We start from the raw sequence: 27,828 nt of genomic DNA, 5'->3' as shown, positions 1-27,828 counted from the left end.
CCAATGGCCAAACACCATGTCAGCCATTTCAAACTCTATAAATAAGAGACCCCTACATAGGAAGTATCAATTAATATTCCTTACTCTAACTTTTACTTCTCTATTATTTACTCTCTCTCTCTATAGAAAACCACATAATGACTTGATCGTCGGAGAACCTTTTCATGTACCTCCATCGGCTGGTCCACACAACACTCGACCAAGGCTACTGATTTCTGCTACTCAACAAGACACTCGATTTTAACCACACCTGACCAACATAAAAGAACAAATATTAATAGAGTAAGGACCTCCTATCAAATTCATCAACACTCAAAAAAAGTAAAATATATCACTCATAAATCAATCATTAATAAATAAAATATTAAACCATTTTTGAATTTAGAGGATTGAATTTTTGATGATATATCATTTTCATAATATTTCTCATCTACTTAAGTAAAGTGTTTATTAGTTTATTTGATTTTTCCAAGAATATTTTTAGCATATATTAGATAAAGAATTAATCTTTTGAGAGTGTGACAAATCTTTCTAATAAATTTCGCCCATCATAATGGAAGTTTTAATCTTTTCATCTCCTTTTATAGGAATGATACTTATTAAGAATAAGGCAGAGTTTGAACTTCTTCCACCCACAATGTCATCCAATTGGCCGTTCCCTCCGCGCTCCCCCACTGCAACGTGGGTGTTAAAAACATATATCCAAAAATAACACATATGTCTCATTCTCAACTGTGAAGCAAACAAAATATAAAAAAAACAAAAACAACCTCCCTCTTTTTCTCTCTCTCTCTCTCACGCACACTATTTGTTTTTGAAGGCAAAGATAAAACGACATTTGCATTCTCATTCCCCCTTTTTTCCCTTCTTCCTTTTCTCGCCGGCAAAATCAAAATCACACAAACACTCTCACACATTTACTCTCTCTCTCCTCTCTCTCTAGAATTCTGTTTGGTTCGGGTCGGTTTGCGGAGATCGATAGGGTTCGGGTTCGTATATTGTAGATTTTGCGAAGCGAGCAACAATGTCGGAAGAAGAGAAGCTGTTGAAGGAGGCGAAGAAACTGCCGTGGGAGGATCGTCTATTTCATAAGAGTTGGAAGGTTCGTAACGAGGCTAATGTTGATTTGGCTTCGTTGTGTGACTCCATTTCCGATCCGAAGGACCCTCGCATCCGTGAATTCGGTTAGTTTCTCCGCGTTAGGTTTTTTTTTGCGGTTTTTGATTTTGAGGAACGGTGGTTTTTGATCTATTGATTGCGGATCTGGACATGTTTTTGGGCGGAGTTTGTGGTTGTTGCGGTGCATTTCTGATTTGGATCTTGATATTTTTGAGTTTTGTAGGTCACTTGTTTAAGAAGACTGTAGTGGATTCGAATGCGCCGGTTCAAGAGAAGGCGCTTGATGCATTGATTGCTTACTTGCGAGCTGCTGATGCTGACGCTGGGAGGTGAAATTTTGTAAAAGTTATATGTTAGAAAGTTACTGTTGCGGTTTGAATTTAAATTTGAATTTTGGTGTAGGTATGGGAAGGAAGTTTGTGAAGCCGTTGTGGCAAAATGTTTGACTGGGCGGACAAAGACGGTGGAGAAGGCTCAGGCAGTATTTATGCTGTGGGTGGAGTTGGAGGCTGTGGATGCATTCCTGGTACTCCTATTTTGTGCATTTTATTTCGTTGCCATTGGATGGTTTTCTACTTTATTTTTTTGGGGTTTTCTTTCATGGTTTGCTATGTTTATACTGACTATAGGTTGTTCACATGTTTTGTTTCAGTAGCTATGTTTATACTGCTTGTTCAGTGTATTTATTTAAAACACTTTATGGGAAAGCAAAGAATTTGCTGCAATTGTAATCACAATGCCAATTTTTGGCTTAGGTCTTCATTTCTTATATTTTCCCTCCTTTGGCACACCCGGTTGTCTCTTAGTTTTAAGCTGTTAAATGGGCAGATAATGTTAAAAGTTGATATTCATCATTTTGCTTCTTAGTTTGTTTGGTGGTGAAGAGACCAACTTTGTTTTGCACGGGCCTCATGATTCTTTCCATTTTGTGTCTGTTTGGGTCCTTTGAGCAATGTTCATCTGTCCTCTATCTCCCTCTCAATGGCTAGTGGTGTAGTTCTATTGCAGTATTCCACATGATGACTTTAGTTTGAACTTAGAACCATGCAGTCACATATTCATATGCAATATATTTTTAATTTCTGCTATTTGCTTATGACTGAAGAATGGTTGGGCTCTGGTTGCTCTTTTCTGCAAAATCTGTTTTATGTATTTAATAAGGTGCAAGGAAAATGTTTTTTCAACTTTTAATTTGTGTTTTCTATTTTGTTTGCAATTTATACTCTTGCAAGCTAAGGATTTGAGTTTATAAGATAGACCCTAGAAAAGGCCAAGGGTTGCTGTCACAGTTACAGTCTTGCAGACTATAGCGAGGTGATGATGTCAGCGGTTTGATTAGGGCTGGAAACGAGCCGAACCGAGTCGAACCAGATCTCAGCTCAGTTCAGCTCGATAAGTATTGGTTCAGCTCGAAACTCGACTCGAGTTCAATACGAGTTATTTTTTAGCTCGAGTTCGGCTCGGTTAAAGTTCGCGAACTGTTCGGCTTAGTTCAAATTGGTTCATTTGAACAACTCAATTAATTATTTCATTTTTAAAAATACTACAAAAGGTTTTATATATATAAATAACTTTGTTTATAAATATAATAACAATAAATATAAAATAATATATGAATCATAATAAACATAAAAATTAGTTATATATATATACATATATAAATATATATATACACATATATATGCATATATATATACACATATATACATATACATATATTTATATGTATATCGAGCCATCTCATGAACCTAATGAGTCGAACTGTATCCAACTCAAGTTCAGCTCTTTATTTATCAAGCTCAATTTCTAGCTCAAATTTGACTCATTTGATTATGAACTAAGTTTATCAAGCTAAATAACGAATCAAATTTCAAACGAATACCGAGTTGGTTCAGTTTATTGCCAGCCTTAGGTTTGATCCTCCATGTGGCTATTTATTCTCCTCTGATAACCAATTGCTTACACATCCAATTGTAGTAATGTATAAAAATATAGAATTAAAGAATAAGTATCATATTTTAAATCTGTATTAAAATCTGATTGGGAATTGGGTTTTATCAGGAATTTCCTTTTCCACAATAAGAAGTAAGAATAAGCATTTTATTAGAGTTGTAAGCTAGTATAATAGAGGATGAGGGTACACAGATTTTCTTAAGAAAGGCAAATAAGTAAGACACGGGAAACTCACAGATGAGCACCATTATTATATAAAGCTCCCCAACTCCTCTGTATACCTTTTTTGGACTTATGACAGGTAAAAAAAATCTCTGAAAAGGTTTATGTGGAAGTTTCCAATTTATACCACCCAAAGAACCTCCATGAATTCACCTAAAACTTGTGAGCGTACAAAAACCATGCATTTACTTAAACCCAATGTAGGGTTCCATATTTCTTGTCTATTTCTAAGGTATGATCTAAAACTTTTGATTTCAAATTGCTTTGTTTTTTGGTTCTCGTTATGTTTCACATAATGAATTCTTTGGGGTTTACACATCAATAACTTTGCCCACTACTGGTCGTATTTTCTTTTCCGCTTTCTTCTCAAGGCTTTTGGTAATTTTAGGATTCAATGGAGAAAGCGATAAAGAACAAAGTTGCTAAAGCTGTGGTGCCTGCGATAGATGTTATGTTTCAAGCATTAAGGTTTGGAATCTTAGTTTCAAAAACTATATAGCAGCTCCTTTCTTCTTTTGATCCTTTTACACATATCATTCTTTTTGCTGCTAGTGAATTTGGAGCAAAAATTGTACCCCCTAAAAGACTTCTGAAGATGCTTCCAGAACTTTTTGACCATCCAGATCAAAGTGTTCGTGCATCCTCTAAAGGGCTGACTCTTGAACTTTGTCGTTGGATTGGTAAAGATCATGTAAAAGTAATTTTGTTTGAGAAAATGAGAGACACAATGGTATGCTAAATTGATTCTCTTAGTTACTGTGCTTTGTTCCATTCTTCTCTGCTTGAAAACCATAACATACTTTTTTTATCCTTTTGAAGAAAAAAGAGCTGGAAGCTGAGCTTGTAAATGTTACAGGAACAGCAAAGCCATCCCGCAAAATAAGGTACATCATACATCTCCTGTTTCAAGGTTTTTGTTTTGAATTTTCTCTTATTGTGTTAATGCGTTTTCAGTGAAGTGGTTTTTCCTTTCTGTGCTCACTGGTGCATGCATGTGATGTGATGCAATACATTTGTGTTCTTAATATTTCATCTCTTTGTTTTGTACATAGTTTGAAATTGGTTCCTTCTTTTTTCTTTTCATTGTTTGAAATGTGTTATTCAGTTATTTATTGAAGTTGTCTGTCTCTGTTATTTGTTTCGGGAATCTGTCAGAATGGTACACCGAGATAGCATACCGTTTTTCTGGTTTTCTATTGTGTGTTCACCCCTTTAAAAACAAGTCCTAATGTTGAAGTGCTGAACTTACTGAAATCTTGTTATATTCACTTTATGGTAAATGCTAATGCGGGAGGCAATTTATGTTGGATAAAATTAAATTGGGTCCTATTTTATGCTTGAGTATGCCTTCAAAAAAATATGGCCTATCTATTAAAATCTTCCATGTAGACAGAATAGTTACATGGTGGGAAAGCTGATGCCACTGAACAAACTATTCAGAAACTACTTTTCAATACCTTCAAAGATTTCTTGTTGCTGCTGTAAATACGGTACTCAAAATATTTGTCACAATTCTAGGTGGTATGGGTGACTCTCAAGTCTTAACTTTCTCCCTAATAATTCTTACTCAGACACATAGGGTTTTCTTAATAGATAATGGCATTGGGAAGTGGACATCATAGATAGGTTGGTCAACATTATCAACAGTATAGGCCAAAGTTGCTAAATAACAGCCTCACACACAGACACACAGATATATGGTAGGAAAAAAATTAGGTGAATAGATTGCTGCACACTTGCACAGCCAAGATCAGGCATAACACAAGTAGTGAATGCTTACTAGTAACTAGCTAGGGATCAGTACAGGAATTGAAGACAATTCCTTTTCTGTTGACTTCATTCCTACCAATTCGCCCAAACACTATATCTTAAATTGTCCAAGTAAGTTGACGGCTGCAAGGTTGGCTGTCATGTGTATTCTACATCCAAAGTTTCTGGGATCAGTGAAGTTAAAATATAGAGCAAATTTTTCATGAAATTTTGTCCTGTCAAACATATGGTAAATGCAACTGATGCATACACAAATAAGGAGAATATGTTTTAGCTTGATATGTTGATGAAAATCAATGTAAGGGTGTGATATCATCTGAGTAAAATTTCCCTGTAATTTAGATCGGAGCAAGATAAGGAACCTGAACAGGAAGCTGTGTCTGAGGTTATGGGTCCTGGACCTTCTGAAGAATCTGGGAATGATGGTATGTGATTGATTTTTGAGGTGGGATGTTTTTTTGTCCTTCCAGACATGGTTTGCCTTTCCTCTGTTGCACTAATATACCTATAATTGCTTGTTGGTTGTCAGCTCCTACAGAAATAGATCAATATGACCTTGTTGATCCTGTTGATATATTGACCCCTTTGGAGAAGTCAGGGTTTTGGGAAGGAGTGGTCAGTTTTACCCCCAATCTCATATTTTATATTAGTCATTAATATGCCTTCACTTTTTGTTGGATGGCTTTGAATCTGTCAGTTTTCTTTTATTAATTTTTTGTTTATTAATCATCAGAAAGCTACCAAATGGTCTGAACGAAAGGAGGCTGTTGCTGAGTTAACAAAGCTTGCCTCAACTATAAGAATTTCTCCTGGTGATTTTTCTGAAGTTTGCCGGACCTTAAAGAAGGTATTTTATATGCTTTGTGATTTATAGAAATGTAATAGCTTGGCCTTTTGCTTATTAAGCATGAAATCATTTGGAGCTATATTTCCACTCAAATAGTGTCTGCTTCCTACTGACTTAGGATGTATGTTGATGATCAGGTGATGTTGGTATGTTATTTCTTATTGTACAATGCCCTAAGTCTCATTTGTTAGTTTTGCCACTGTTGAAGGGGAAATGATTTTATAAGAATTGTGGCATTAGAGTTTTCCATTTAATTTAAGTCTAATGACAGGCATTCTTATTGTATTTCATTTGTTTACCTACTATTATTGGTCTCTCTCTTTTTCTCCTGATGGTCCATTATTGCTAGAGAGGTCAAAACCTGCATGTGAAAATGTTGGAAGTAACCTTTTTCACAACATGGTTGTGCTTAGATGCATTAATTTGTAATTCTGTATATTTCATGTTATAAAGGTTGCTTATGATAGAGTCATTCCATAAATTTGCAGTGGGCTTGTGGCACATCTTGTTATTTTCTGTCGTAGATGTTCGTACTATGCAGACTTAGTGTTATTGTGAATTTCCTTTGAAACTTGAATTTATTTGTTTTTCTGCCTATTGCTAAACTAGTTTTTTCTGGCAGCTTATTACAGATGTGAATATTGCTGTTGCTGTTGAAGCCATACAGGCCATTGGCAATCTTGCTCGTGGATTAAGAACTCATTTTTCTGCGAGTTCTCGTTTTTTACTTCCTGTTTTACTTGTAAGTACTCTCGATCACATTGTCTGTAAGGGTTATCTTGTCTATTTATGTATTAGTATTAAGTGTACCAGTAGTAATGAATAAGTGTCTTTCCTCTTTGTAATCAAGTCATTATCTATATTTGAATGGTTGGCCAACATAACTGGTTTTGAGAGAGGATGATGTTCCCCCTTTTCTTTGTTTTTAAGCAATTTATTTGTTATCAGTTGTGGCTGGAAAAAGTTGTTTGTCCTTTGTATTGAATGACATGGCTTAAAATGATAATTTACTGAACTTCAAAATAATGCTTGCTTAATATTTTTTTTTCTTGAATAGGAAAAATTGAAGGAGAAAAAACCTACTCTGAGTGAGGCATTGACTCAGACTCTTCAAGCGATGCACAAAGCTGGATGCATAAGCCTCATTGAAGTTGTTGAAGGCAGGTTTCCCATCAATAATTTTTTATAACCATGTTAGGCTTGGATTTTGAAGGCACATGTTAAAGGATTTATTTTTTTATTCCCTGTTTGTTTTTTTCTGGGGTAAATCAGTTGTCAAACAGAAGGTCATAGTATTTTTCCTACATTACCAGCCATATAATCTAGTGTGTTTTCCTCAGGGAGCATGGTGATAAATTCCTTTAATAATTTTTAGATGTGTTGGGGACACCAGTTTGGTACTTTAGTTGCCTGTATGAATCATTCATAGATTTTGACTGGTTTTCAATGTTAATTTTTTTTGATGTGTACTCTGTACTGGTGCTCGATCTGTTGAGTCATGTCTTTCTGTTAGTATCCTATGGTTGCTTCTTGCTGAGTGTATTATGTTTAATCTGCTGCAGATGTCAAGGCAGCCACTAAAAACAAAGTCCCTCTTGTGCGATCACTAACCTTGGCTTGGGTGGCATTTTGTATTGAAACAAGTAACAAAGGTGTTGTTACAAAGGTTCATAAGGATTATGTGCCGGTCTGTATGGAGGTCAGTTTGTCCATGTTTTTATTTTTTCTCGGGCATTTAAGAGTGAAATATGGCACTCCAGCTTTTGCATGTTCAGCATATTAAGTTCTCTTGGTTTATGCTAGTATTGGCTCGTCTTAATTTTCTTACATGGGCCACATGAGTTTCGGTAAAACAGTTCTAAGAGTCCTTTTGTTCCTGTTCTTTCCTGGGGTAGGGCCATTTAGTACATGATGCGACTAACTGTTTGATTACAATTTGCGAATAAAATTTAGTTTATTTACCTTGCTCTTAGCATGATCTCCAAGCCGTTATTCTCTATATGATCTAATTTATTTCAACTGTGTTTCTCTAGAAAGCACAAAAAACATTTATTTGACATGATTAGTACTTCTTTACTCATGTTTTGGAAATATACAAATTTGGGATGCTTAATGATGGTAGTTATTTAATCATGTTTTCATACCTTGCAGTCCCTGAATGACGGGACTCCAGAAGTGAGGGATGCTGCATTTTCAGTATTGGCTGCAATAGCTAAGGTAAAAGCTGTCAAAATTAAATCTGCTCCGGGTTTTGCTTGTGCTATTGAGGTTTTGAGCATTACATTGTTCATTCTCTTGTAGTCGGTTGGCATGAGACCTATAGAGAGGTCGGTGGAAAAACTGGATGATGTTAGAAGAAAGAAGCTTTCCGAAATGATTTCAGGTTCTGAAGATGCCGTGCCTGGTGGTTCTGCCACAGGTTTGTAATTTGATTTGCCTCTCAGACTTGCTGGAAGTCATACATATTCTGTAGAGCTATTTGTTTGTTTTTTGCTGACACTTCATAATGCTCTTCCAGCCCCAGTGCATAATATACGTGCGGGTGCGTCTTCTGCGGAGGTGGGTTTACTTCTATTCTTTTAGTTTTTCTTTTTATTTAGTTTGAGAGTTCTATCTTCAGCTTCATCCCTTTAATCTTCTGGACCTAGAGTTGATCAGCTATTATGCTGGACTGTTTCTGTTACTTCATTATTTCAATACCATAACTTCAGATTTTGTCTTTAATATAGTACAGGAATATGAATCCTAATGGGTTCTGGAATATGAGAAAGATGTTAAAGTAAAAAATAAATAGGTGGTGTTAAATATTAATCGCAGACGGTTAAACTTAAAACCTTGGAAAACCTTTCCGAGACAAAAACATTTACTTGGTTTGCTGATTTACATACAGAGCTCGGAAAGTGCATTTGTTAAAAGGTCAGCAGCAAGCATGCTTAGTGGAAAAAGACCTGTTCAGGCACCTGTAAGATTGCACATTCTTGCTTGTAACTGAGGTTACGATGTTCTTCTTATGCTCTTGAGTTGATATATTGACCATTTTGCACATTCCAGCCTGTCATCAAGAAAGGTGTTGCTGCAAAGACTGGAATGAACAAAAAAGCAGATGGAGTTGCTCCGGCAAAGTCTTCGAAATCTATTGAACTTCCTGAAGATGTCGAGGTAAGTTGATATGTGTTTTTATGCAGTCTATCTGATGTGATTTTGCCATCAAATTTTTTTATGTGATGACTTTTAATAGTAAATGTAATCTTTGTTTATCTAAAATTATTCAGCCCTCTGAGATGAGTCTTGACGAGATTGAAAGCCGAATAGGTTCTCTAGTTCAGTCAGATACCATCACTCTATTAAAAAGCACTGTGTGGAAGGAGCGCCTTGAAGGTTGGTAATCATTTAAAAGTTTTTGGACTTTCTTTTTAATAGATTTACATATACACTGGAGGTGCATGCATAAGCAAAGGAGAGTCATAGATGGCTAGAGTCTGTAGATCTTCTATGTACTTCTCTGGTCCTTTGATGATTTGGCACAGGGAACTGTTAGACCTTGCAATATAAATTTTTGTTGTCAAAGCTCAGATTTAGCATAAGGTCTTCTTAGCTTATAGTTTCATAATTGCATGAAGTGATATAAATCTTTGGTTTGGTATGTTTTTGGTAAAGCCTAGATCTATATGTTTTTGGCCTTCTTAGCTTATGGTCGTCTTAGCTTATGGTCGTCTTAGCTTATGATTTATATGCTTGTATCACGTTCTTTTGTAATTTCAGCAGTACATCTTCTATATGTTGTTTGTTCCTATGCACATTTTAGCAGGCAATCATGTGGTTGGTTTATGAAGATATTCTAGTGAATAAGATTACTACACATTTGAGTAAACTATGCCATTTTCCTTCCCTTTATTAGGATTATACAAAATAGCAGAAAGTAACTTTGGTATTGTCTATGTTCTGGTCTTGCGATAGACTGTAATGTGAAAGTTTGCAACCATCGATGATAGTTCTGCTTGCCCCAGTTCATTATGATGTATACTTGTCTATTTTAGTGTTGATTTTAGTCCTTGAAAATAAAGTAGAGTTTGCAACCACCGACAATAGCTTTGGATTTTGTTTTGTTGAAAATTGTTTGTTTCGGATTATTAGAACTCACTGTTATCTTATATGTTATCATCCATGCCTTAAATTCGAAATTGTTTTTTTCTTTAAGATTTCCGTTTCTTAATGGTTGTAGATTCCTTGCATTTCTTCCATTCTATTGAATTATTGGTTGCTTTTTTGTTTCTGTTTATTTTCTTTTTAATCTTTGTACATTAGTAATATTTAATAGTTAACATTAATAGATATAAATATAAATATCTTATACATTTTTGTACTCTGCTTGGCAGTTGGTTTTCCAAGGAGTAATACTTTTATGTGTTCTCTTGTAAAGCATTATCGACCAATAAATCACGATTCTTCTCACAGTGATTGCATTGTTTCCTCTCTAAAATAAAATACTCTAGTAGTAATTTTACTAAATCTATGTGCTTTGGTTATGGCAGTTGTTTCCTATTTGAAAAAGAAGAGAATGTTGTTGCATTTGTCCACATGTAGTTCTTGCTCTGACATAATCTATTGCAAATTTCATTTATTACTATTAATTTTTAAAATTTAAAATTACATTTTTGGGGTTGTATTTTGGGCATGTTGAAATTGGCTCCCACACCCAATGCTGAAATGTTGAGGCATCTTATCAATTGCGTGTTTTGCTCCTTTTTCTGTTGATTATTTGTTAGCACTTTGTGATGCCTATTCCCTGGCTTATTTTCCTTTGCTGTCTTGTATAACATGCTTGTTGAGTAAGGTTGCTGAGGTTTTATTTTGCAGCCATTGGTTCACTGAAACAGCAAGTAGAAGGCTTACAAGACCTTGACCGATCTGTAGAAATTTTGATTCGTTTACTTTGCACTTTACCTGGATGGGGTGAGAAAAATGTTCAGGTATAGAAGTGTTTTCTTTTGAGATTTTAATAATTGATTTTATAAAATAATTGAAAATGAAATGATAGTATCAGAGGTCTCTTAGTGCTTGTCATTTCCTTGAGCAGGTCCAACAGCAGGTTATTGAAGTTATCACTCTTATTGCTTCGACTGCAACTAAATTTCCAAAGAAGTGTGTAGTGCTTTGCCTTTCCGGTGGGTTTTCTGGTTCATTATACTTCTGAAATAATAGTCATCCCGATGTTAAACTGAAATCTTTATATTGTGATCCCACTTTTGATTTTCTGTTTTTTAGAATGACTGATATTGTTTTTTGCTACCTCATTTTATTTTCTGTTTTCATTTTGATAGGACTCAGTGAACGGGTAGCAGATATTAAGACACGTGCACATGCGATGAAGTGCCTTACTACTTTCTCAGAAGCAATTGGTCCAGGATTCATTTTTGAAAGAGTAAGCTTGTCTGCTATTTATGAGCATAATTTTTAATCGTTGGGTGTAAGTGTGTTCCTAGCTTGCCTCCTAAAAAAATTGAGTTACAAAGGGCTTGGTTAATTCCCCCCTCCTTGAAAAGAGTTACCTTGTATGGTTACTTTTATTTAGGAGCTCAATTTGGGATATCACTTGTCCCGAAGAGTCAGCTTAGTTAGTAGAGCAGCGGACATGAAGTGTGAGTACCGGGAAGTGCACCCCCCTCCTAAAAAAGGAATAGAATGTTTGCGTATAATTTTCTTTTTGTGATGTCACAATTCTAATCGAGTTCCATTGACATAATTGAATGTTGATATTTTATCTGCTAACTTGTCTGTTCACCTGTATAGTGTTGCTAACTATCTGAACATTTATCGAAGATTAAGTTTATTTTCCTTGTTTGATGATTATCTACTCCTAACAAAATGAAGATTTATGGAGTGTATTTGCCTTGAATCCATACGTCTTTATATAGGGTGATTAACTGAACACACATTTTATGGCATACACACATGTTTTTCTTTAACCCACTTTTCACTGTTTTAGCAATCTTTTTTAATTTTGGTTGAAAATTGAAATCTTACAGAAAGTTGCATAGAGTAGAGCAAAATAAGAAGGCCGGAAATTAGTTTGGGATTATAGGTTGCTGATTTTGTATGTTTCTGACTGTTATATAATCGAAGGAGTAATTGGACTTATAGCTGAATAAGATGTTCTAAAACAGTCTTATATTTGTTATTGAGCAAGCTTTTGATCTTTTGTGATTTTTTGATGACCCATGATGGAGTTCTTATAAATTGTAGGTTGTTCTAATTCCATTTTGATAGTCTACCATTTTGTTTTGTTTCTTGTCAACTAACGATGTTTCAAAATCTGTTATTGTTACTCTAGCTGTACAAGATCATGAAGGAGCATAAGAATCCTAAAGTTCTTAGTGAGGGAATTGTGTGGATGGTTTCTGCTATCGATGACTTTGGTGTATCACATCTAAAGCTGAAGGTGTATTATCTGAAGTCACATGTTTTTGGATACCTTGGTTTTGTTGTTTTGATTGTTGAAATTTCTTGGACTTTCTAGTTTCTAAATTTTGATGCAACTTCCATTTTTGCAGGATTTAATTGATTTTCTTAAAGAAACTGGGCTGCAGTCAAGTGCAGCTGCTACTAGAAATGCTTCAATTAAGCTCTTGGGTGTTCTGCATAGATTCGTTGGTCCAGGTGACTATACAACTTTCAAATGTTTATCTCTTGTTATTTCATTGTTAAAGGTTCTAAGGTTATTCCCTTTGCAGACATCAAAGGGTTTCTTACTGATGTTAAGCCTGCACTGCTCAGTGCCCTAGATACTGAGTATGAGAAAAATCCATTTGAGGTATGTTAAATTTGATGATGTTCGTTCTATAAGCAGTACCATGATTTCCTAATGCTCTCATTTTGTTTCTAAGCCTAGGGGGCACCTGCAGCTCCCAAGAGAGCTATTAGAGCTTCAGACTCATCTTCACCAGTGGTGGCTGGTGGGCTGGATAGCTTGCCTCGTGAAGACATTAGTGGAAAAATCACCCCAACCCTCCTGAAGAGCTTGGAAAGTCCTGATTGGAAGGTTTGGTTGATAATATGCATCACATAATGCTCTAGGGGGCACCTGCAGCTCCCAAGAGAGCTATTAGAGCTTCAGACTCATCTTCACCAGTGGTGGCTGGTGGGCTGGATAGCTTGCCTCGTGAAGACATTAGTGGAAAAATCACCCCAACCCTCCTGAAGAGCTTGGAAAGTCCTGATTGGAAGGTTTGGTTGATAATATGCATCACATAACATAGGAATTATGTTAACGTGTTATTGCATCTCATTTTGCTGTGCATTTTTTTAATGAAGGTTCGTATGGAGTCTGTTGAATCTGTAAACAAAATACTGGAAGAAGCTAATAAGAGAATTCAAGCAGCTGGAACTGGTACTCCATTAACATTAGTTTGGTGTGCTTTACTTTCCAACAATGATTTCTCTCCCCCTCCTTGTCATTCACTTCCTCATCCCTATGTGTTTGTATGTATGCAATATTTTGTAATCCTTCAAGTTGATTAATTTTCTCATTATAAAATTAGTCAATCTTCATAATAGGTCCCAACTGTTCTGTTAGGGGCGGACCCAGGCATTGCCTTGTGAAGGCACTTTCTCCCACTAAAATTTAACTTACCTGAATTATATACATTTATATATTATGTGTATAAATTGCCCCCATATTTTATGATATTACTTCTATTATCACTCAATTTTTATTAATAAAATATGTTATTTTTTCAATGGTACAAGTTTTTACGTATCTTGCTTGCACAATTTAAAATTTATGGCTGTCACTGTTGTTGCCAGGTGAGTTATTTGGTGCTCTTAGGGGACGGCTCTTCGATAGCAACAAAAACATTATCATGGCTACCTTGACAACGATTGGTAATGTGGCATCTGCGATGGGACAAGCCGTGGAGAAGTCAAGCAAGGTGAGTGGATTGTGTTCTGCTTTTATATTTTCTTTCTTGCTGGTAATGTTGCTTTGCCTTTATGGTCAGACTTAATTGAAATGGTTTGTTGCAGGGTATTCTATCTGATATATTGAAATGTCTTGGTGACAATAAGAAGCACATGAGAGAATGTGCACTGAATACTTTAGACACTTGGCTAGCTGCTGTTCATCTTGATAAAATGGTCTGTATTGATCTTCTTTTCAGTTATTCTCTTGTTGTCCTTGTTCTGAGTATAAATGTTACTGTAGGTTCCTTATGTTACAATTGCTTTGACGGATTCTAAACTTGGTGCTGAAGGGCGTAAGGATCTTTTAGAGTGGTTATCTAAGCAACTTTCAGGGCTAAGTAGTTTTGCTGAAGCTGCACAAGTTTTGAAGCCTGCCTCTTCTGCAATGACAGTAAGATCTGGTTACTTAGCTTTTAGATTGTTCCCTCTCTTTCATTTATCAAATCTGTTCTTATGCATAAAATTTGTGCAATTAAATGTATGATGGTCTCCTAGGATAAATCCTCTGATGTTCGCAAGGCAGCAGAGGCTTGCATTAACGAGATAGTGAGAGTTAGTGGGCATGAAATGGTATGTGTATGGGTAATACAATGCTGGTTTCTTCTCTCGTTTCCTTAACGTTCATGTGATACCCGACACCTTAAAATGTTTATTTATTTAGATTGAAAAGATGGTTAAAGACATTCATGGACCAGCTCTGGCTGTAGTTCTTGAGAAGCTGAAACCACATGGCATTTTTCAAGGTACGTTCTTTGGTAACTTAGCTCATTCTTATTCTACTTTTCTACATGTGGTTTATGCCTATCTTAGAAACTTTAAAGCCTCATATCTTTATCTTTTTCCCGCCCCCAATGTTTTTCCCACAGAATCATTTGAGACAGCTAGAGCAGTTTCAGCGGGTGCAACTTCTAAAGGTGTTTCAAAGGCTGGGAAGTCAACTGCTAATGGTGTTCCAAAACATGGAATTAGACCTGTATCTTCGGTACGTTGAGTTTTGCTTTCATTGATTGTTTGACAGTTGTTTGGGTTTCTAACTATTTCATGTTTATCTCAAAAGAGGGCTTTGGCAACAAAGGGCACTAGATCCGACTCAGTCACTGTCCAAGATATAGCAGTCCAGCTGCAACCTTTGTTAAATGTTAAAGATTCGAACAAGGTATCCTTGGCTTAACTCGGCATACTGAAAGTTGCTTAAAATCTTCAAAAGACATATGGATGAACTGTCATCTGGATTGGTTTACATGCAGGAAGATAGAGAGAGAATGGTGGTTCGGAGGTTTAAGTTTGAGGACCCACGTATAGAGCAGATTCAAGATCTTGAGGTGGGCCATGCTTTGAGGAATGATCACACATAGCTTAAGTTTCCTGTGATTTTTCAGTTACACTAAATGTCTCTGCAATATGCTCTTCATGCAGAATGATATGATGAAGTACTTCAGGGAGGATTTACATAGGAGACTTCTTAGTACAGATTTTAAGAAGCAAATTGATGGACTTGAAATGCTACAGAAGGTGTTGTTCTTTTCACATTCTTAACACCTTGTGTTGTTGTCTGGTTCTGACGTGTTTAACATACTGTTGCCTATACAAATTTCTATTGCCCATCTCAGGCACTTCCATCAATTGCTAAGGAAACTATAGAAGTTTTAGACATACTTTTGAGGTGGTTTGTGTTGCAGTTCTGCAAATCAAACACAACATGTCTATTGAAGGTGCAATTTAGTTTTCTCTTTTGTTTGCATTTATAAAGTGTTTTATATAGGTCATATAAGTATAACTTGTATTATAACTTCCCAGGTTCTAGAATTTCTTCCTGAACTGCTTAACACCTTCAAGGATGAGGGGTACTCTTTGACAGAGTCTGAAGTGGCTCTGTTTCTTCCATGCCTAGTAGAAAAGGTTTATATTTAAAAAATATGATTATTGTGTCAGTTGATGTTATTATTCTAATTAATCTTATTGGCGGTTGGATTGAGTTAATTAAGTTTGTCATTTGAGTATCATATGTTGGTGTGGGTATGTACTTTCTTGGGGTGCTGCAACAGAATAATTTATTTCACAGATTGAAAGAAGCAATAGTTCGATTCTTATTTTGTAAATGTTGCAGTTAGGGCATAACATTGAGAAAGTACGAGAAAAAATGCGGGAGCTGACCAAACAAATTGTTCTCATATATTCTGCATCTAAGTGTTTCCCTTATATATTGGAGGGTTTGCGCTCTAAGAACAACAGAACAAGAATTGAATGTGCTGATCTTGTTGGATTTATCATTGACAATCATGTGGCTGAGGTAATCTTACTAATAACTTTTTAGCGAATTTTTATTTTTAATATTTTCTTTAAATATTTATTAATTCCTGACATAATGTGTGGACAGATTAGTGGACAGCTAAAATCATTGCAGATTGTTGCAAGTTTGACGGCAGAACGAGATGGTGAAATTAGGAAAGCTGCATTAAATACACTGGCAACTGGTTACAAGATCCTTGGTATGCCTTGACCTGCTGATTGTATCTTTCTCATTTCTAACTTGTTATAAGTAGAAGTATATTCAAAAGATAGTATACCTGTTTTAATTTGTTTAGTTTAGGTAGGTTTTTCCTTATTATGTAATGTTACTGGTGGTGCTCATTGATGTTCCTCTGTATGGATGATGTGATTCATTTACTTTTTCAGTTGAGAGATTTAGATGCAAAATTTTAGTTCCCTGTTGTGTCATAATGGGTTTGATGAGTAATCTTGTCTATGATCATGCTATGCAGGTGAGGACATATGGAGATTTGTTGGAAAGCTAACAGATGCTCAAAAAAGCATGTTAGATGACAGATTTAAGTGGAAGGCCAGTCAATACTTCACTCATGTTGTTTTTCTTTCTGATTCTTTTTGATATATTGAATTACTGATGATGATGGTGTAATTTGCCAGGTCCGAGAGATGGAAAAGAAGAGGGAAGGAAAGCCAGGTGAAGCGAGGGCCATTTTGAGGCGCTCTGTGAGGGAAAATGGGTGTGTATCTTCTTTCTAATTTATTATGTATTTCATATCGTGTTTTTGATTCATATGATACTCACACAAATGCATACATTTATGTTGTGAAAGGATTCTATTTAATACAAAGTTAACACACATATTAGCCTCCCTTGTACTTATGTGTAGTATTATGCAGGTTTTAGTTTTTAAAACCCTTAGAGATCTCTAATATTATTAGTAGTAAGAAAATATGCTAATATAATGATTACAATTGTTACTGCAAAAGAAAGAGAGGATGGAGTTTTTTGGGCAACCATCCAGATTGAATTGTATGTGTTTACTAAGAGCAGCCTGTCCATAAAAAGCTTTAAGGTATCCCTGTGGAGGAAATGATTCTAAGGTCCGAAGAGAATATAATTTTTTATCAGCTTGTATTTGTAAAGGGATGATATTCTGTGCCATGGTTGTTATTGATATACACTTGCAATTGTGCACAGCAACTGGTGGTTGATTGTGGCAACCTCTGTTGCAGTGGAACTTTCATGATCTGTGTATGAATTTTGCAACCTTGCAACAAAGAAACTTTATCAAATTGGTAAAGAAAATGGAATTAGACCAAATAAATTTGGAAGAAACAAAGTCAATTAAAAGAATTTGAGAATTGAGCATGTAGCAAAACTGCTCTTTTGTGGTTAATGATAACATTATTTAAGGATTTCTTATTGATTATCCTCTTATGACTTAATTAACCTGGGTAATTTATTTCGCCTAAGCTGAAAATGTTTTTAACCAATTATTATTACAAATTGTTACCACCTAGATTTTGTAATTTGCAATTGAATTTATTCGATTGGTGTAATTTGATAATTTTGTAAATTAAACATTAAAATAATTGAGTGACTGCAATTATTTTTGTAAGTAAAGTGTATAATTAGGGCAAAATTATTGAAATGAATTTATCGTATTTAGAACGTAATATGTAAGGTCGTCATGAAATGTTTGTCATCTCCATGAATATATGTGAGATCGTCATGAAATAAATTTATCATCTTTTGACTGTAGGGATTAAGGCTTGGTTGTTGCTGTTTATTACAATCTCTTTATTTTCCATTGTTCGGATTGCCTTAGTGGGGAACGGATAAACTGTAATTTGCTTTATGCTCGGGTAGAGTTGTTTGTCTGTGTGTGTGTAAATGATCAACTAAAGTGGTAGTTAAAATACTCCGAAGTTTTGGGGTCAAGATGAGCTAACCTCAGTTTCTTTGCTAAAACATGTTCAGTTGTTTAATTCAGCACGTTGATTAATTGGCAGGTCTGATGTGGCAGAGCAAAGTGGAGAAATAGCTAGATCTCTTCCTGGTCCAATATTGAGGTATGGTTAATGATTTATTAAAATCTTAAACATAATTTTTGCCCCTTGAATGGATGAGGATTTTTTTTCCTTTCTAGATTGCATCTCTTAATCTCCTGCCATTCCTTATCATTTTGTATTTTGATTTGTTAGGAAAAATCATGCTCAAGCTGATGTTAACATTGAGAGACAATCAATGCCTCATCCTTTGCCTCTTGCCAGTGGCCCCACAGATTGGAATGAAGCACTTGACATTATTTCTTTCGGTTCTCCGGAGCAGGTGGACTACATAGATTCTTTGGTTTGATTTTAAATTTTATTTTTACATGGATAATCATTCTTGCATAAGCATCAAAGTTAAATGTTGAGAAGTTACCATGTAAAAAGATAAAAGAAAGAAGATAGGGAAGAAATGCTTCAACAGAAATATTATTCTGTGATGTAATTTTATTGAGTTGCTAAGTACAAAGAGAATCCCTATATAAAGTAACCAAAGACTAGAAGCAAAAGGGAGGTGACGTGAACAACCACTCACCCCCTAACCAAATCAGTTACTACACTAACTAGTAACAGAAACAAAGCCTCTAACTGTTTGACGGTTAGAGTTTTAATTAATCACGTGTTAATTGAAACTAAGTTTCAATTTAATACGTGTTCTCTAATATAAATATAGATATGCCGTTTTTAAGTTTTATCCTTTCACTCTTTGTTTCTCTTGTTGGGATTAGACGATGAAATAATCAATCCCTTTCAAAATATTGTGGTGCAGTCTGTTGAAGGAATGAAAGTTATTTGTCATGAGTTGGCTCAGGCCACTAGTGACCCAGAAGGCAGTGTTATGGATGAACTTGTGAAAGATGCTGATAGACTAGTTTCATGCCTTGCAAATAAGGCAAGATATTTTTGACTATCTCTTCCCTAATATAATGAATCATCTTCAAGTCTTAATTTCTACCATTATTTAAATTAGGTTGCAAGAACTTTTGACTTCAGTTTGACTGGTGCTTCATCAAGGTCGTGCAAATATGTGCTCAACACTCTCATGCAGGTAAATTCCCCCTCGCCCTATTTTTTGGGGCATTTGAGTAATATTTGGTGTCTTAATATCACTTTTATTTGATAATATATTTTCCTGTGTAGACATTTCAGAATAAAAGATTAGCATATGCTGTAAAGGAGAGCACTCTTGACAGTCTCATCACTGAGCTTCTTCTGTGGCTTTTGGATGATAGGGTTCCACATATGGATGATGGAAGTCAGTTGTTGAAAGCATTGAATGTGTTGATGCTTAAGATTCTGGTTAGGAAGTCATATTTTAACTATTTTGTTTATCTTGTTTATTGAACTGAAATTTAAGACATTTGTGGTAATAATGATAATGCTAGTTTGTATACCCAAAAGCATTATAGTACAGCTTAATTTACTATGATTTCATATACAGGATAATGCAGATCGAACTTCATCATTTGTTGTCCTAATCAATCTTTTGCGACCTTTAGACCCGTCAAGGTGGCCTTCACCTACATCAAATGAGTCACTTGCTTCCAGAAATCAGAAATTTTCTGACCTGGTCGTGAAATGCCTTATCAAGTTAACAAAGGTAACCTACACAGCTAGCACTGTACATTCTTAAAGGTCATAAGCTTTGAAGATCAAATAAGTTCATCATTTGTATCATGTGTAAGATTATAGTACTGGACATCCAAGACAGTGATGTATTATAATTATTCATAGATATTAACCATTCATGATTCTTTCACTTACAACTTAAGCTTGAATTGTCGATGATTCACATGGTATCAGAGCCGCTGTGACTAAGTAATGTAGTCAAGAATTTGATCCTTGCCTCCTATATTTTTCCAAATAAAATTGAACTTTAGATCAATGTAGGTGGGCCTGCTTTATTGTCCATGCTTCAAGCCTAAATGGCTCCTGTGTGAGGGGTTGAGTTAGAAGATAGTAACCATTCATTGGCCTTTACCTAGTAGCTTAAGCTTTTGTTGGAGTTGTTTATTAGCCTGGTATCACAGTTTCTATGACCAGGTACTATAGAGTTTGATCCTCTGCACCTATTCTTCTATTTAAATGCTGGATTGCAGGTAGGGGGCTTGTGAATTATTCACACTTCAAACCCCAAAGACTATTCTGTGAGGGTGTGCTGGATATGTAAATCCATTCACGTGTCTTCACCTAATAGTTTAAATATTTAGGGAGTTTGTTGATGACACTTATTTCAGTTTTGGAGGAATTTGGTAGTTTTTATTAGGGTCTAAAATTAGGCTATCTGGTTGTGTTTATGTATGGGCAACTTTTGGTCGTATTTCTGTATGGGATACAATACACTGAACTCCTAAGGGGATAATAATATAATATGTTTACAAATTATTGCTGCAAATTGCTCTCATGTATGTGATCAATCACGATTTGAGTGGGATAATGTTAATTATTTATCCAGTTACCCTACTTACAAAATTTTCCTTTAGGTGTTAACTGCAAATTTGTTTTTTTAAGTCAAGAAACAGAAATAAAGTCGCAAAGTTCTATCTGGATAAATGTGGTTGTCAAACTGTTGTACTATATTAGTTCAGTACATATTTTTGGTTTAGGTTCTTCAAAGCACCATCTATGATGTTGACCTTGATCACATACTTCAAAGCATCCATTTATACCTGCAAGACTTGGGGATGGAAGAAATTAGAAGAAGGTATATGATTATTGTTGGATAGAGTACTGGTAGTCTAGTACTGCAACTTGTTTTTCTATTAGAGCATCACCTAATTTTTATCTAATTTTTCTTCTGTTCAGGGCTGGTGCTGATGACAAACCCTTACGTATGGTGAAAACTGTTCTGCATGAGCTTGTCAAACTTCGTGGTGCTGCAATAAAGGGCCATCTTTCAATGGTTCCTATCGATGCCAAACCCCAACCTATCATCCTTGCCTACATTGAACTTAATCTTGAGGTATTCATTAAAAGAAATTATTCTATTTTATCTTGTGTCAGAATTATTTTAATCTGTTCTTTTGATTTAATCTCCAGACATTGGCTGCGGCAAGAATGTTGACCGCATCTGGACCTGGGAGTCAAAACCATTGGGGTGATTCAGCAACCAATAACTCAGCCTCTGGGACACATTCTTCTGATGATGCCCAGTTGAAGGTACCATTATGTTTTGCGTCTCAGTAGTTTGGGTCTAGCAGCTGTATGTGATTATCTTCACATGTCTAGTTTATTTTTGTATTTTACTGTGTTGTTATGTGCTTATGTCCTATTTTATTGTAACTTCAGCACATTTTTATACCATTTCCGTTTTGTCTACCAAAACAAACTGCAGCAAGAGTTGGCGGCAATATTTAAGAAAATTGGAGAGAAACAAACTTGCACAATTGGTTTATATGAATTATATCGGATTACCCAATTGTACCCGAAGGTAAGAATTAAGGATGTATTGTTTAATGTCTATATCTGATTAGATTTAATATTTAAAAAACTTTCATCCTATATCCTTTTTTCCTTATTTGATTAACTTTCTTGTGTTGTTAGGTTGATATATTTGCTCAGCTTCAAAATGCTAGTGAGGCATTTCGCTCCTACATAAGAGATGGTCTCGCCCAGGTGTGTTAAATTATTTGATTGGTACATGTGCTTAATTGAACACGCATGGTGCTTTAACACATAAAATTGAGAGTAATAGAATGAGTATTTGACAATTGGTTTTAACATTGTGGCAGATGGAGAAGAATGCTGCAGCTGGAAGAACACCTTCAACCTTACCTATGTCAACTCCCCCACCTGCATCTTTAAATATTTCTTCCCCTGATTTTGCACCTCTCTCTCATGTAAATGCAAATCCTTTGGGTGATGCTAAATTAAATGTGAAACCTGAACCGACAAATTTCAATTTACCTCTATCATACAATGAAGAGAACCGGGCTGTTAATTCTTTTACTTCTAGAGCATTGGGTTCTGACTACACATCAAGTGATCAAAGAAATGAACGATTCATGACCGGAGGTATGGTATTATTGTTCTGTTTGTCTTGCATTTAGATTTTAAGCTTAAAAGTATGCTGACCGGAATAAGTCACATGAACTGCAGTGACTGGTGGAACATTGGATGCGATTAGAGAGAGGATGAAGAGCATGCAATTAGCAGCTGCAGCTGGGAGTACAGATTCTGGTACTAGGCCATTAACAAGTGTCAATGACAACTTGAATCATGGATTTGCTCCTAGTCAGATTCCTCATGCATCAGAGCATGTTGGTAATGAGAATATCTTGCAAGGTGGGGTACTTCCCATGGATGAGAAAGCTTTGTCTGGGCTCCAGGCACGGATGGAAAGACTGAAAAGTGGATCCCTTGAACCCCTGTAACGGATTAAGAATTTCCTCGCCATATTTGGATTCTGAAGACATTATTCTAATTGATGTGTGGCATACAGTCAATACCGGCGGCATAGATGAATATGTATAATAGTCATTAGAGCTATTATCCCTTTCAAACTACTGAGCTTCCAAGTTGCAGTCCAGTATATGTACTTGCATTTATTCCACCTCATGCGTGGTCCACTTGCCTTTGTATATTAAAGTGAAGCTGTATTTTTTGTAATAGGAATTATGTAGATGCATCAATTTAATGAAATCACTACAAATATTTGGTAGTGGTGCTGTTTGGTTGTCAATTTAGTTTGTTTCAGAAATTGAGAGTGATAATTCATATATTAGTTAGTTATCCATCGATTTAAACAATATTTTGGCCACTATGTTTAATCTTATTCAGATAAAAAGTAGTGATGCTAAGTATGTTATGCTGTGCATGAGAGAACCCCATGCATGTCTTCTGGGGCTACATTTTCCTCCCAGGAATTGTAGTCCTTATTGAATGTATGCCAGTTGATCCAAACAGTTCAGTTCAGTTGGTTGGTTTATTTTGGTATGCTGGTTCCTATGGTATGCAAGACACAATCTTGAGTTCCAACAGAAAATGATATCAGCTCATGACTTAGTTCATGTTTGGTTTCACATTGTGGGAGCTTCAAAATCACAATTAGCCCATCTCTACTAGTTCTAGCTTTTGGCCTTAATCATGTTTGAAGGGCATGCCAAAGTGAAACTAAACATTCCTTTAGGTGTTGGTGATAATTCTGAAAATCAACAAAAAACGCCTAAAATAAGGTTCAGATACCTACCTTTTTACTAACTCATCTCAAGCACTTCTACACTATAAGAAATTAGGTTCTTAGTAAATAATAAGTTGCTAACATACATAACATAGCAGTGCAAACTTAATTTTATACAGTTAATATCTTAAATATATAGAGATTTCTGCTTCTTGTTGCAAACTGCTTTTCCAACCATACTCTTTCACAACTGTTTTCCAGTCTGCATGGCATAAAACATTGTCCCCCATAATCATAAGCTCATTAACAATGATAAATATAGATACAATAAATAAACACTTACCAACATCTCATGATCTCCCATGATTTCTCCTATCAACTCCTCCAGTGGTTTATTAGCACTGTTGGGAACAAGAGCAGCAAATGCGGCTGGTTTTAGTCCTGCATAAAATAAAAAGTAACTATGAAGTAAAGTTTTATCTTCAACAGACCCTAAGGGCATAGTTGATGAAATCTTATATTCTGTTGAACATTTATATTATGTTATAATTATGGATGTGATCAGAGTTTTGTTACCAGATTCCGGGAAAGCATCTATGAACATCATCATCTCCTCTCCACTTAAACCGGATAAGAAACATATCCGAGGAAGTGACTTGGCTATCTGCAAAGCACAAAATGCTTAACACATATGCAGGTATTTGAATATAATTTATAATTTAAGGAAGTTGTAGAAACTGTAATATTAATATGCATATCACAAAACTCATTCAGTAATATTGAAGTAATGTGAAAGTACCTTAGTACATTAGAAGGATCTTTATCTACTTATAACATATATTGATTGCTACAAAAAGATCTAGATTCTTATGCTCACAACATTAGGGGTAACAATCACTTTTTAAGCAGGTGAGAATTCAGCACTACTTTTATACTTGAAAACCTACAATAATGTCAATCTACATACAACTTATATGTAGATATCATATTAAAAAAGTATCTGTGTGAAATGGTTGGCAACAATAACAATGGAGAAGTTTCTTCCTAAAGACAAATTTATTTCTGCTAACAATTATCAAAAAATTCTACCTCTATATCTTCCAAACTCTGTTGTGTTGTATGTACTGCCTCCCAAAGCGAACGTGGAATCATGTCTTCGGTACAATAGATGAGCTACAATGCAGGATATTACATTCACTTTTTTATATAAAAAAAATTGGATATCAAAGGAAATTGATAATTTGGTATAGCAAATACATTCAGGTTTTAGTCACATGGGTAAGAGATATATATCATTTCCTTTGTTTTTCTAATTTGGTGTCTTTAATCAATTATTTTATATGGTTACTCTATCAAATTCATGATAGACAGGTTCTGATGTTGCTTACTCAGATGGAACAAGACTAACAGGTATCAGGCCAAACACAAGCTAGAGCCATCTTGTTATGCAGCTTATGCAATAAAAATATTGACATGAAAGAAAGGGAATACAATGTTACCTTCAGGAATTCACCATCTAACTCTTTCAGAAGCTGTTTAATCTGCACAAGGTAAGGATACACATTATACTACTGAGTGGCATATTTAGAAAAAAAAACATATATAGGGGATAGGAAATTGAATGCTTAGAGATATAGAGTTGGTCCGGTGGTGTAAGCCCCCACTATATTTCAGACATTGTACAAGGCTGAAGGCTAATGTTCGATCCCTGAGATCAACACTTGCTAGGAGGGTCAATCATGCACACTAAAAGGGATTGGCTCCTTATCCATCCGGTGAATGCATATCATTGGTTACCACAAAAAATATATCATTGAACAATCATTGTCAGCTGCTAGCTATATCAGTATTGTAATTTACCATAGATAATGATAATGCCATTATAATACAAGACAATCTTCATGCTGCAATTGAATAATTTACATACAAGATCTTCAACAGAAGCAAAAACATCAAGAAAAGCTATTACTCTATTGATAATTTGGGTCGTTATCATATTGGAAGCACTGACAATAATCAAACCAGAGGTTGCTTTATAAATTCAAGCTCAATGAATGACTAGTGGCAATTTATGCAGAGAAACAACTGAAAGCATTGTAAGAAACTACAACATTTTTTTTTCTTCACAAGGATTTTCCAATCCTATTAAATGGATAATGGTGATTTCACCTTCAAATCCTCGTCTGCTTCAAAGCCCAGCAATAATAAGGCCTGCAAAAAGGAAAAAACATTTGCATTTACTACATATAAATTTCGAGCAAAATGCAGTAAGTTCTGATCTCAAGTTATAGATTAAAATTTCAACATCCTTAAAAAATCACTAAAATTTCATTTTCGAAGTATAGGCCCTAACACTAAACATGGCAACTGATTTCCAGAAAAAAAGTTATAGACTTTTTTAGCAGTGTGCATGTTAGAAATTATTTGTTCATGGAGAGTTAAGTAACTAGAAAAAGTGATACAAGCCATCTTATTCAACTGACTAAAAACTGACCATGACTTACAGGTGGACCATAGCTTGGATCCTCAGAATTCAAAGGAACAAATTTCGAATCTTCAACCAACTCATTTGGTAGTCCTGCATGATGCAAAACACATTATATAGGTTAGAATTTTCAAGGAATGTGAGAAAATAGTAAGCATCACTTGAAGTACTTTCTTCCTCTTGAAAACAATGGATGGAAAGAGAAGAATAATAATACAACAATCAATCATTTTCTCACTAGGTCGGTTCGGCATAGAGAACAATGAAAAAAAGAAACACACTATGTATCTAAGGATTCTTAGTGTCCTGGGAATGCAAGGTAAACTAAAGTTTGTTGCATCTAATTATTGAAATTTATAAATGACGAAAATATTGTTTTGACATCATCTAGTTACATGTTTATAAATGTTTTGGTTTAAATGGAAGAACCATACTAGGAAGAAAATGGTAATTCTCCCCCTAAAACAAGTCACTAACCAAAATCATAAAAAACATATAACTATCTAGTAACAGAGTATATATGATATGAATGGTAACATTTTGAAAAGCTATCACCTAAAATATAGGATGTGTTGAAACTTAAAACAGACTCTTTATGAGCAATGTGTTATACTTCTAACCATGATAATGCTGTTACATTATGACTAGACTAACGCCTTATTGATACTCATATACAATTATGCTACAATTATTTTCCAGTCCTAGCTGTCAAGTAAAATTTTCCTTTTAAGTTTAGTTGACAGTTAGCAAGTACACATTAATATTTTGCTTTAGTGAGAATCAATCAATCTTTAACAAATGTGCACTTGCCAGAAAATTTTTTATACTATTTTTTATCATTCATATTAAGCTTCCATTAGGTTATTTTTATGAGTGTAATATCCATACCCTCTTAGTGTAAAAATTTATATAGTCAATATAACATTCATCATTCTTTTGTATTACTATTTTTTGAAGAGTCATGACTTATGAATGAAAATGTATAGTGGCATTAGATTGACAGTGTATGAAACTCTTACATTTATATTTATATGCCTATTTTTATTGCAACCAAGTAATGTCAATAACAGAACAATATAATTTGTAACACCCATGAATTTAGCCACAGTAACATTATCCTCTCCTAATTGTTCAAAAGAATTCCCATTTTTAATTAGAAATTATATAAGTTCAACAACTCCAACCTCATACTTTACAACCAAAAGCTAGAACTGCCCACCAAAAACAGTTACAAAATTACTAATATGTTTTCATTGGTGTGTGACATATGAGACATGGTATCAGACAACAAATTTTTGTTCCACCTAAACTAGGAGCATTGGCATTCATTTAAAGAAATATTAATGTCCCAAATGGGTATTTCAAAATGAAAAATTATGATAAAATTCAAAAAGCAAAGAAGCTAGTTTTCACTTTTTTACCTTCTGAGGATGCTCTGAGCTGAGTAAAGTTGATTTTTGAGTGAGGGAGAGATGAAGAAGAAGAAGAGAGTGAAACATGGAAATGTGAAAATAGAACAGATGGAAGAATTGGAGCATGATAGGGGAATAAGAAGTTTGTAGATAATCCAATGGCAGATGGTAGCATCATTTTGTTTGTGCTCCAATTTTCTTTGCTTTTCCTCTAACAAAGAGAGAACATAGGCACAGTACTCATAACCATTTACATTACATATCCACCTAAATTTTTGGTTAAAAATTATTCCTGATAAAAATGACAAGCTTAAGGGAAGAGTAAGATAAGGGTGCTTTGATATGGTAAGATATGCAAACAACAAGATAAGATCTTATGAGATTAACGATATTTACTAACAATAAATGAGTTTTATATATTTTTGTTGTATTATTCATCATCCATATTTAATTATCACTAACTTTTTATTAAAATAATTCAATTGAATAGTAGATGATATATTATGTATAAATCTTTACACTGACAATCCATGTATATTAATCTTAATATATTATTTGATCTTGAATAAAGACGAATATTTAATTGAAAAGTGTAATAAAATTACATTTTCAATTTATTGAT

General features: G+C 34.9%; 2 protein-coding genes across 2 annotated transcripts; one reads left to right on the top strand and one right to left on the bottom strand.

The window, feature by feature from the left end:
- LOC109335050 (protein MOR1-like) lies at positions 710 to 22,940 on the top strand. The gene is made up of 54 exons (XM_019571094.1): positions 710 to 1,184; positions 1,343 to 1,448; positions 1,522 to 1,645; positions 3,683 to 3,762; positions 3,847 to 4,024; positions 4,114 to 4,178; positions 5,407 to 5,489; positions 5,594 to 5,679; positions 5,798 to 5,911; positions 6,534 to 6,653; positions 6,969 to 7,071; positions 7,474 to 7,610; positions 8,063 to 8,128; positions 8,213 to 8,330; positions 8,430 to 8,470; positions 8,802 to 8,873; positions 8,963 to 9,070; positions 9,184 to 9,289; positions 10,769 to 10,881; positions 10,989 to 11,076; positions 11,233 to 11,333; positions 12,243 to 12,350; positions 12,463 to 12,568; positions 12,643 to 12,722; positions 12,801 to 12,950; positions 13,223 to 13,298; positions 13,715 to 13,839; positions 13,934 to 14,044; positions 14,112 to 14,261; positions 14,366 to 14,440; positions 14,532 to 14,613; positions 14,737 to 14,852; positions 14,928 to 15,026; positions 15,118 to 15,192; positions 15,287 to 15,382; positions 15,481 to 15,582; positions 15,668 to 15,769; positions 15,978 to 16,160; positions 16,248 to 16,359; positions 16,633 to 16,709; positions 16,796 to 16,875; positions 18,152 to 18,211; positions 18,344 to 18,470; positions 18,960 to 19,082; positions 19,161 to 19,238; positions 19,331 to 19,489; positions 19,632 to 19,790; positions 20,797 to 20,894; positions 20,996 to 21,152; positions 21,230 to 21,349; positions 21,525 to 21,620; positions 21,734 to 21,805; positions 21,922 to 22,204; positions 22,289 to 22,940. The coding sequence occupies exons 1-54, from the start codon at positions 1,025 to 1,027 to the stop codon at positions 22,561 to 22,563; spliced, it is 6,081 nt and encodes a 2,026-aa protein (XP_019426639.1). The 5' UTR covers positions 710 to 1,024; the 3' UTR covers positions 22,564 to 22,940.
- Positions 23,420 to 27,419, bottom strand: LOC109335057. Its single transcript, XM_019571107.1, has 8 exons — positions 27,216 to 27,419; positions 25,814 to 25,887; positions 25,479 to 25,520; positions 24,809 to 24,850; positions 24,399 to 24,482; positions 23,886 to 23,973; positions 23,653 to 23,750; positions 23,420 to 23,571 (listed from the first exon to the last, which is right to left on the bottom strand). Exons 1-8 carry the CDS (start codon positions 27,382 to 27,384, stop codon positions 23,554 to 23,556), a joined length of 615 nt encoding a protein of 204 aa, XP_019426652.1. The 5' UTR covers positions 27,385 to 27,419; the 3' UTR covers positions 23,420 to 23,553.

Source organism: Lupinus angustifolius, chromosome LG02, assembly GCF_001865875.1.
Source record: "Lupinus angustifolius cultivar Tanjil chromosome LG02, LupAngTanjil_v1.0, whole genome shotgun sequence".
NCBI classification, from domain to species: Eukaryota; Viridiplantae; Streptophyta; class Magnoliopsida; order Fabales; family Fabaceae; genus Lupinus; species Lupinus angustifolius.
The sequence above is the reverse complement of the archived record's forward strand: the minus strand, read 5'-3'. Positions and strand labels throughout refer to the sequence as shown.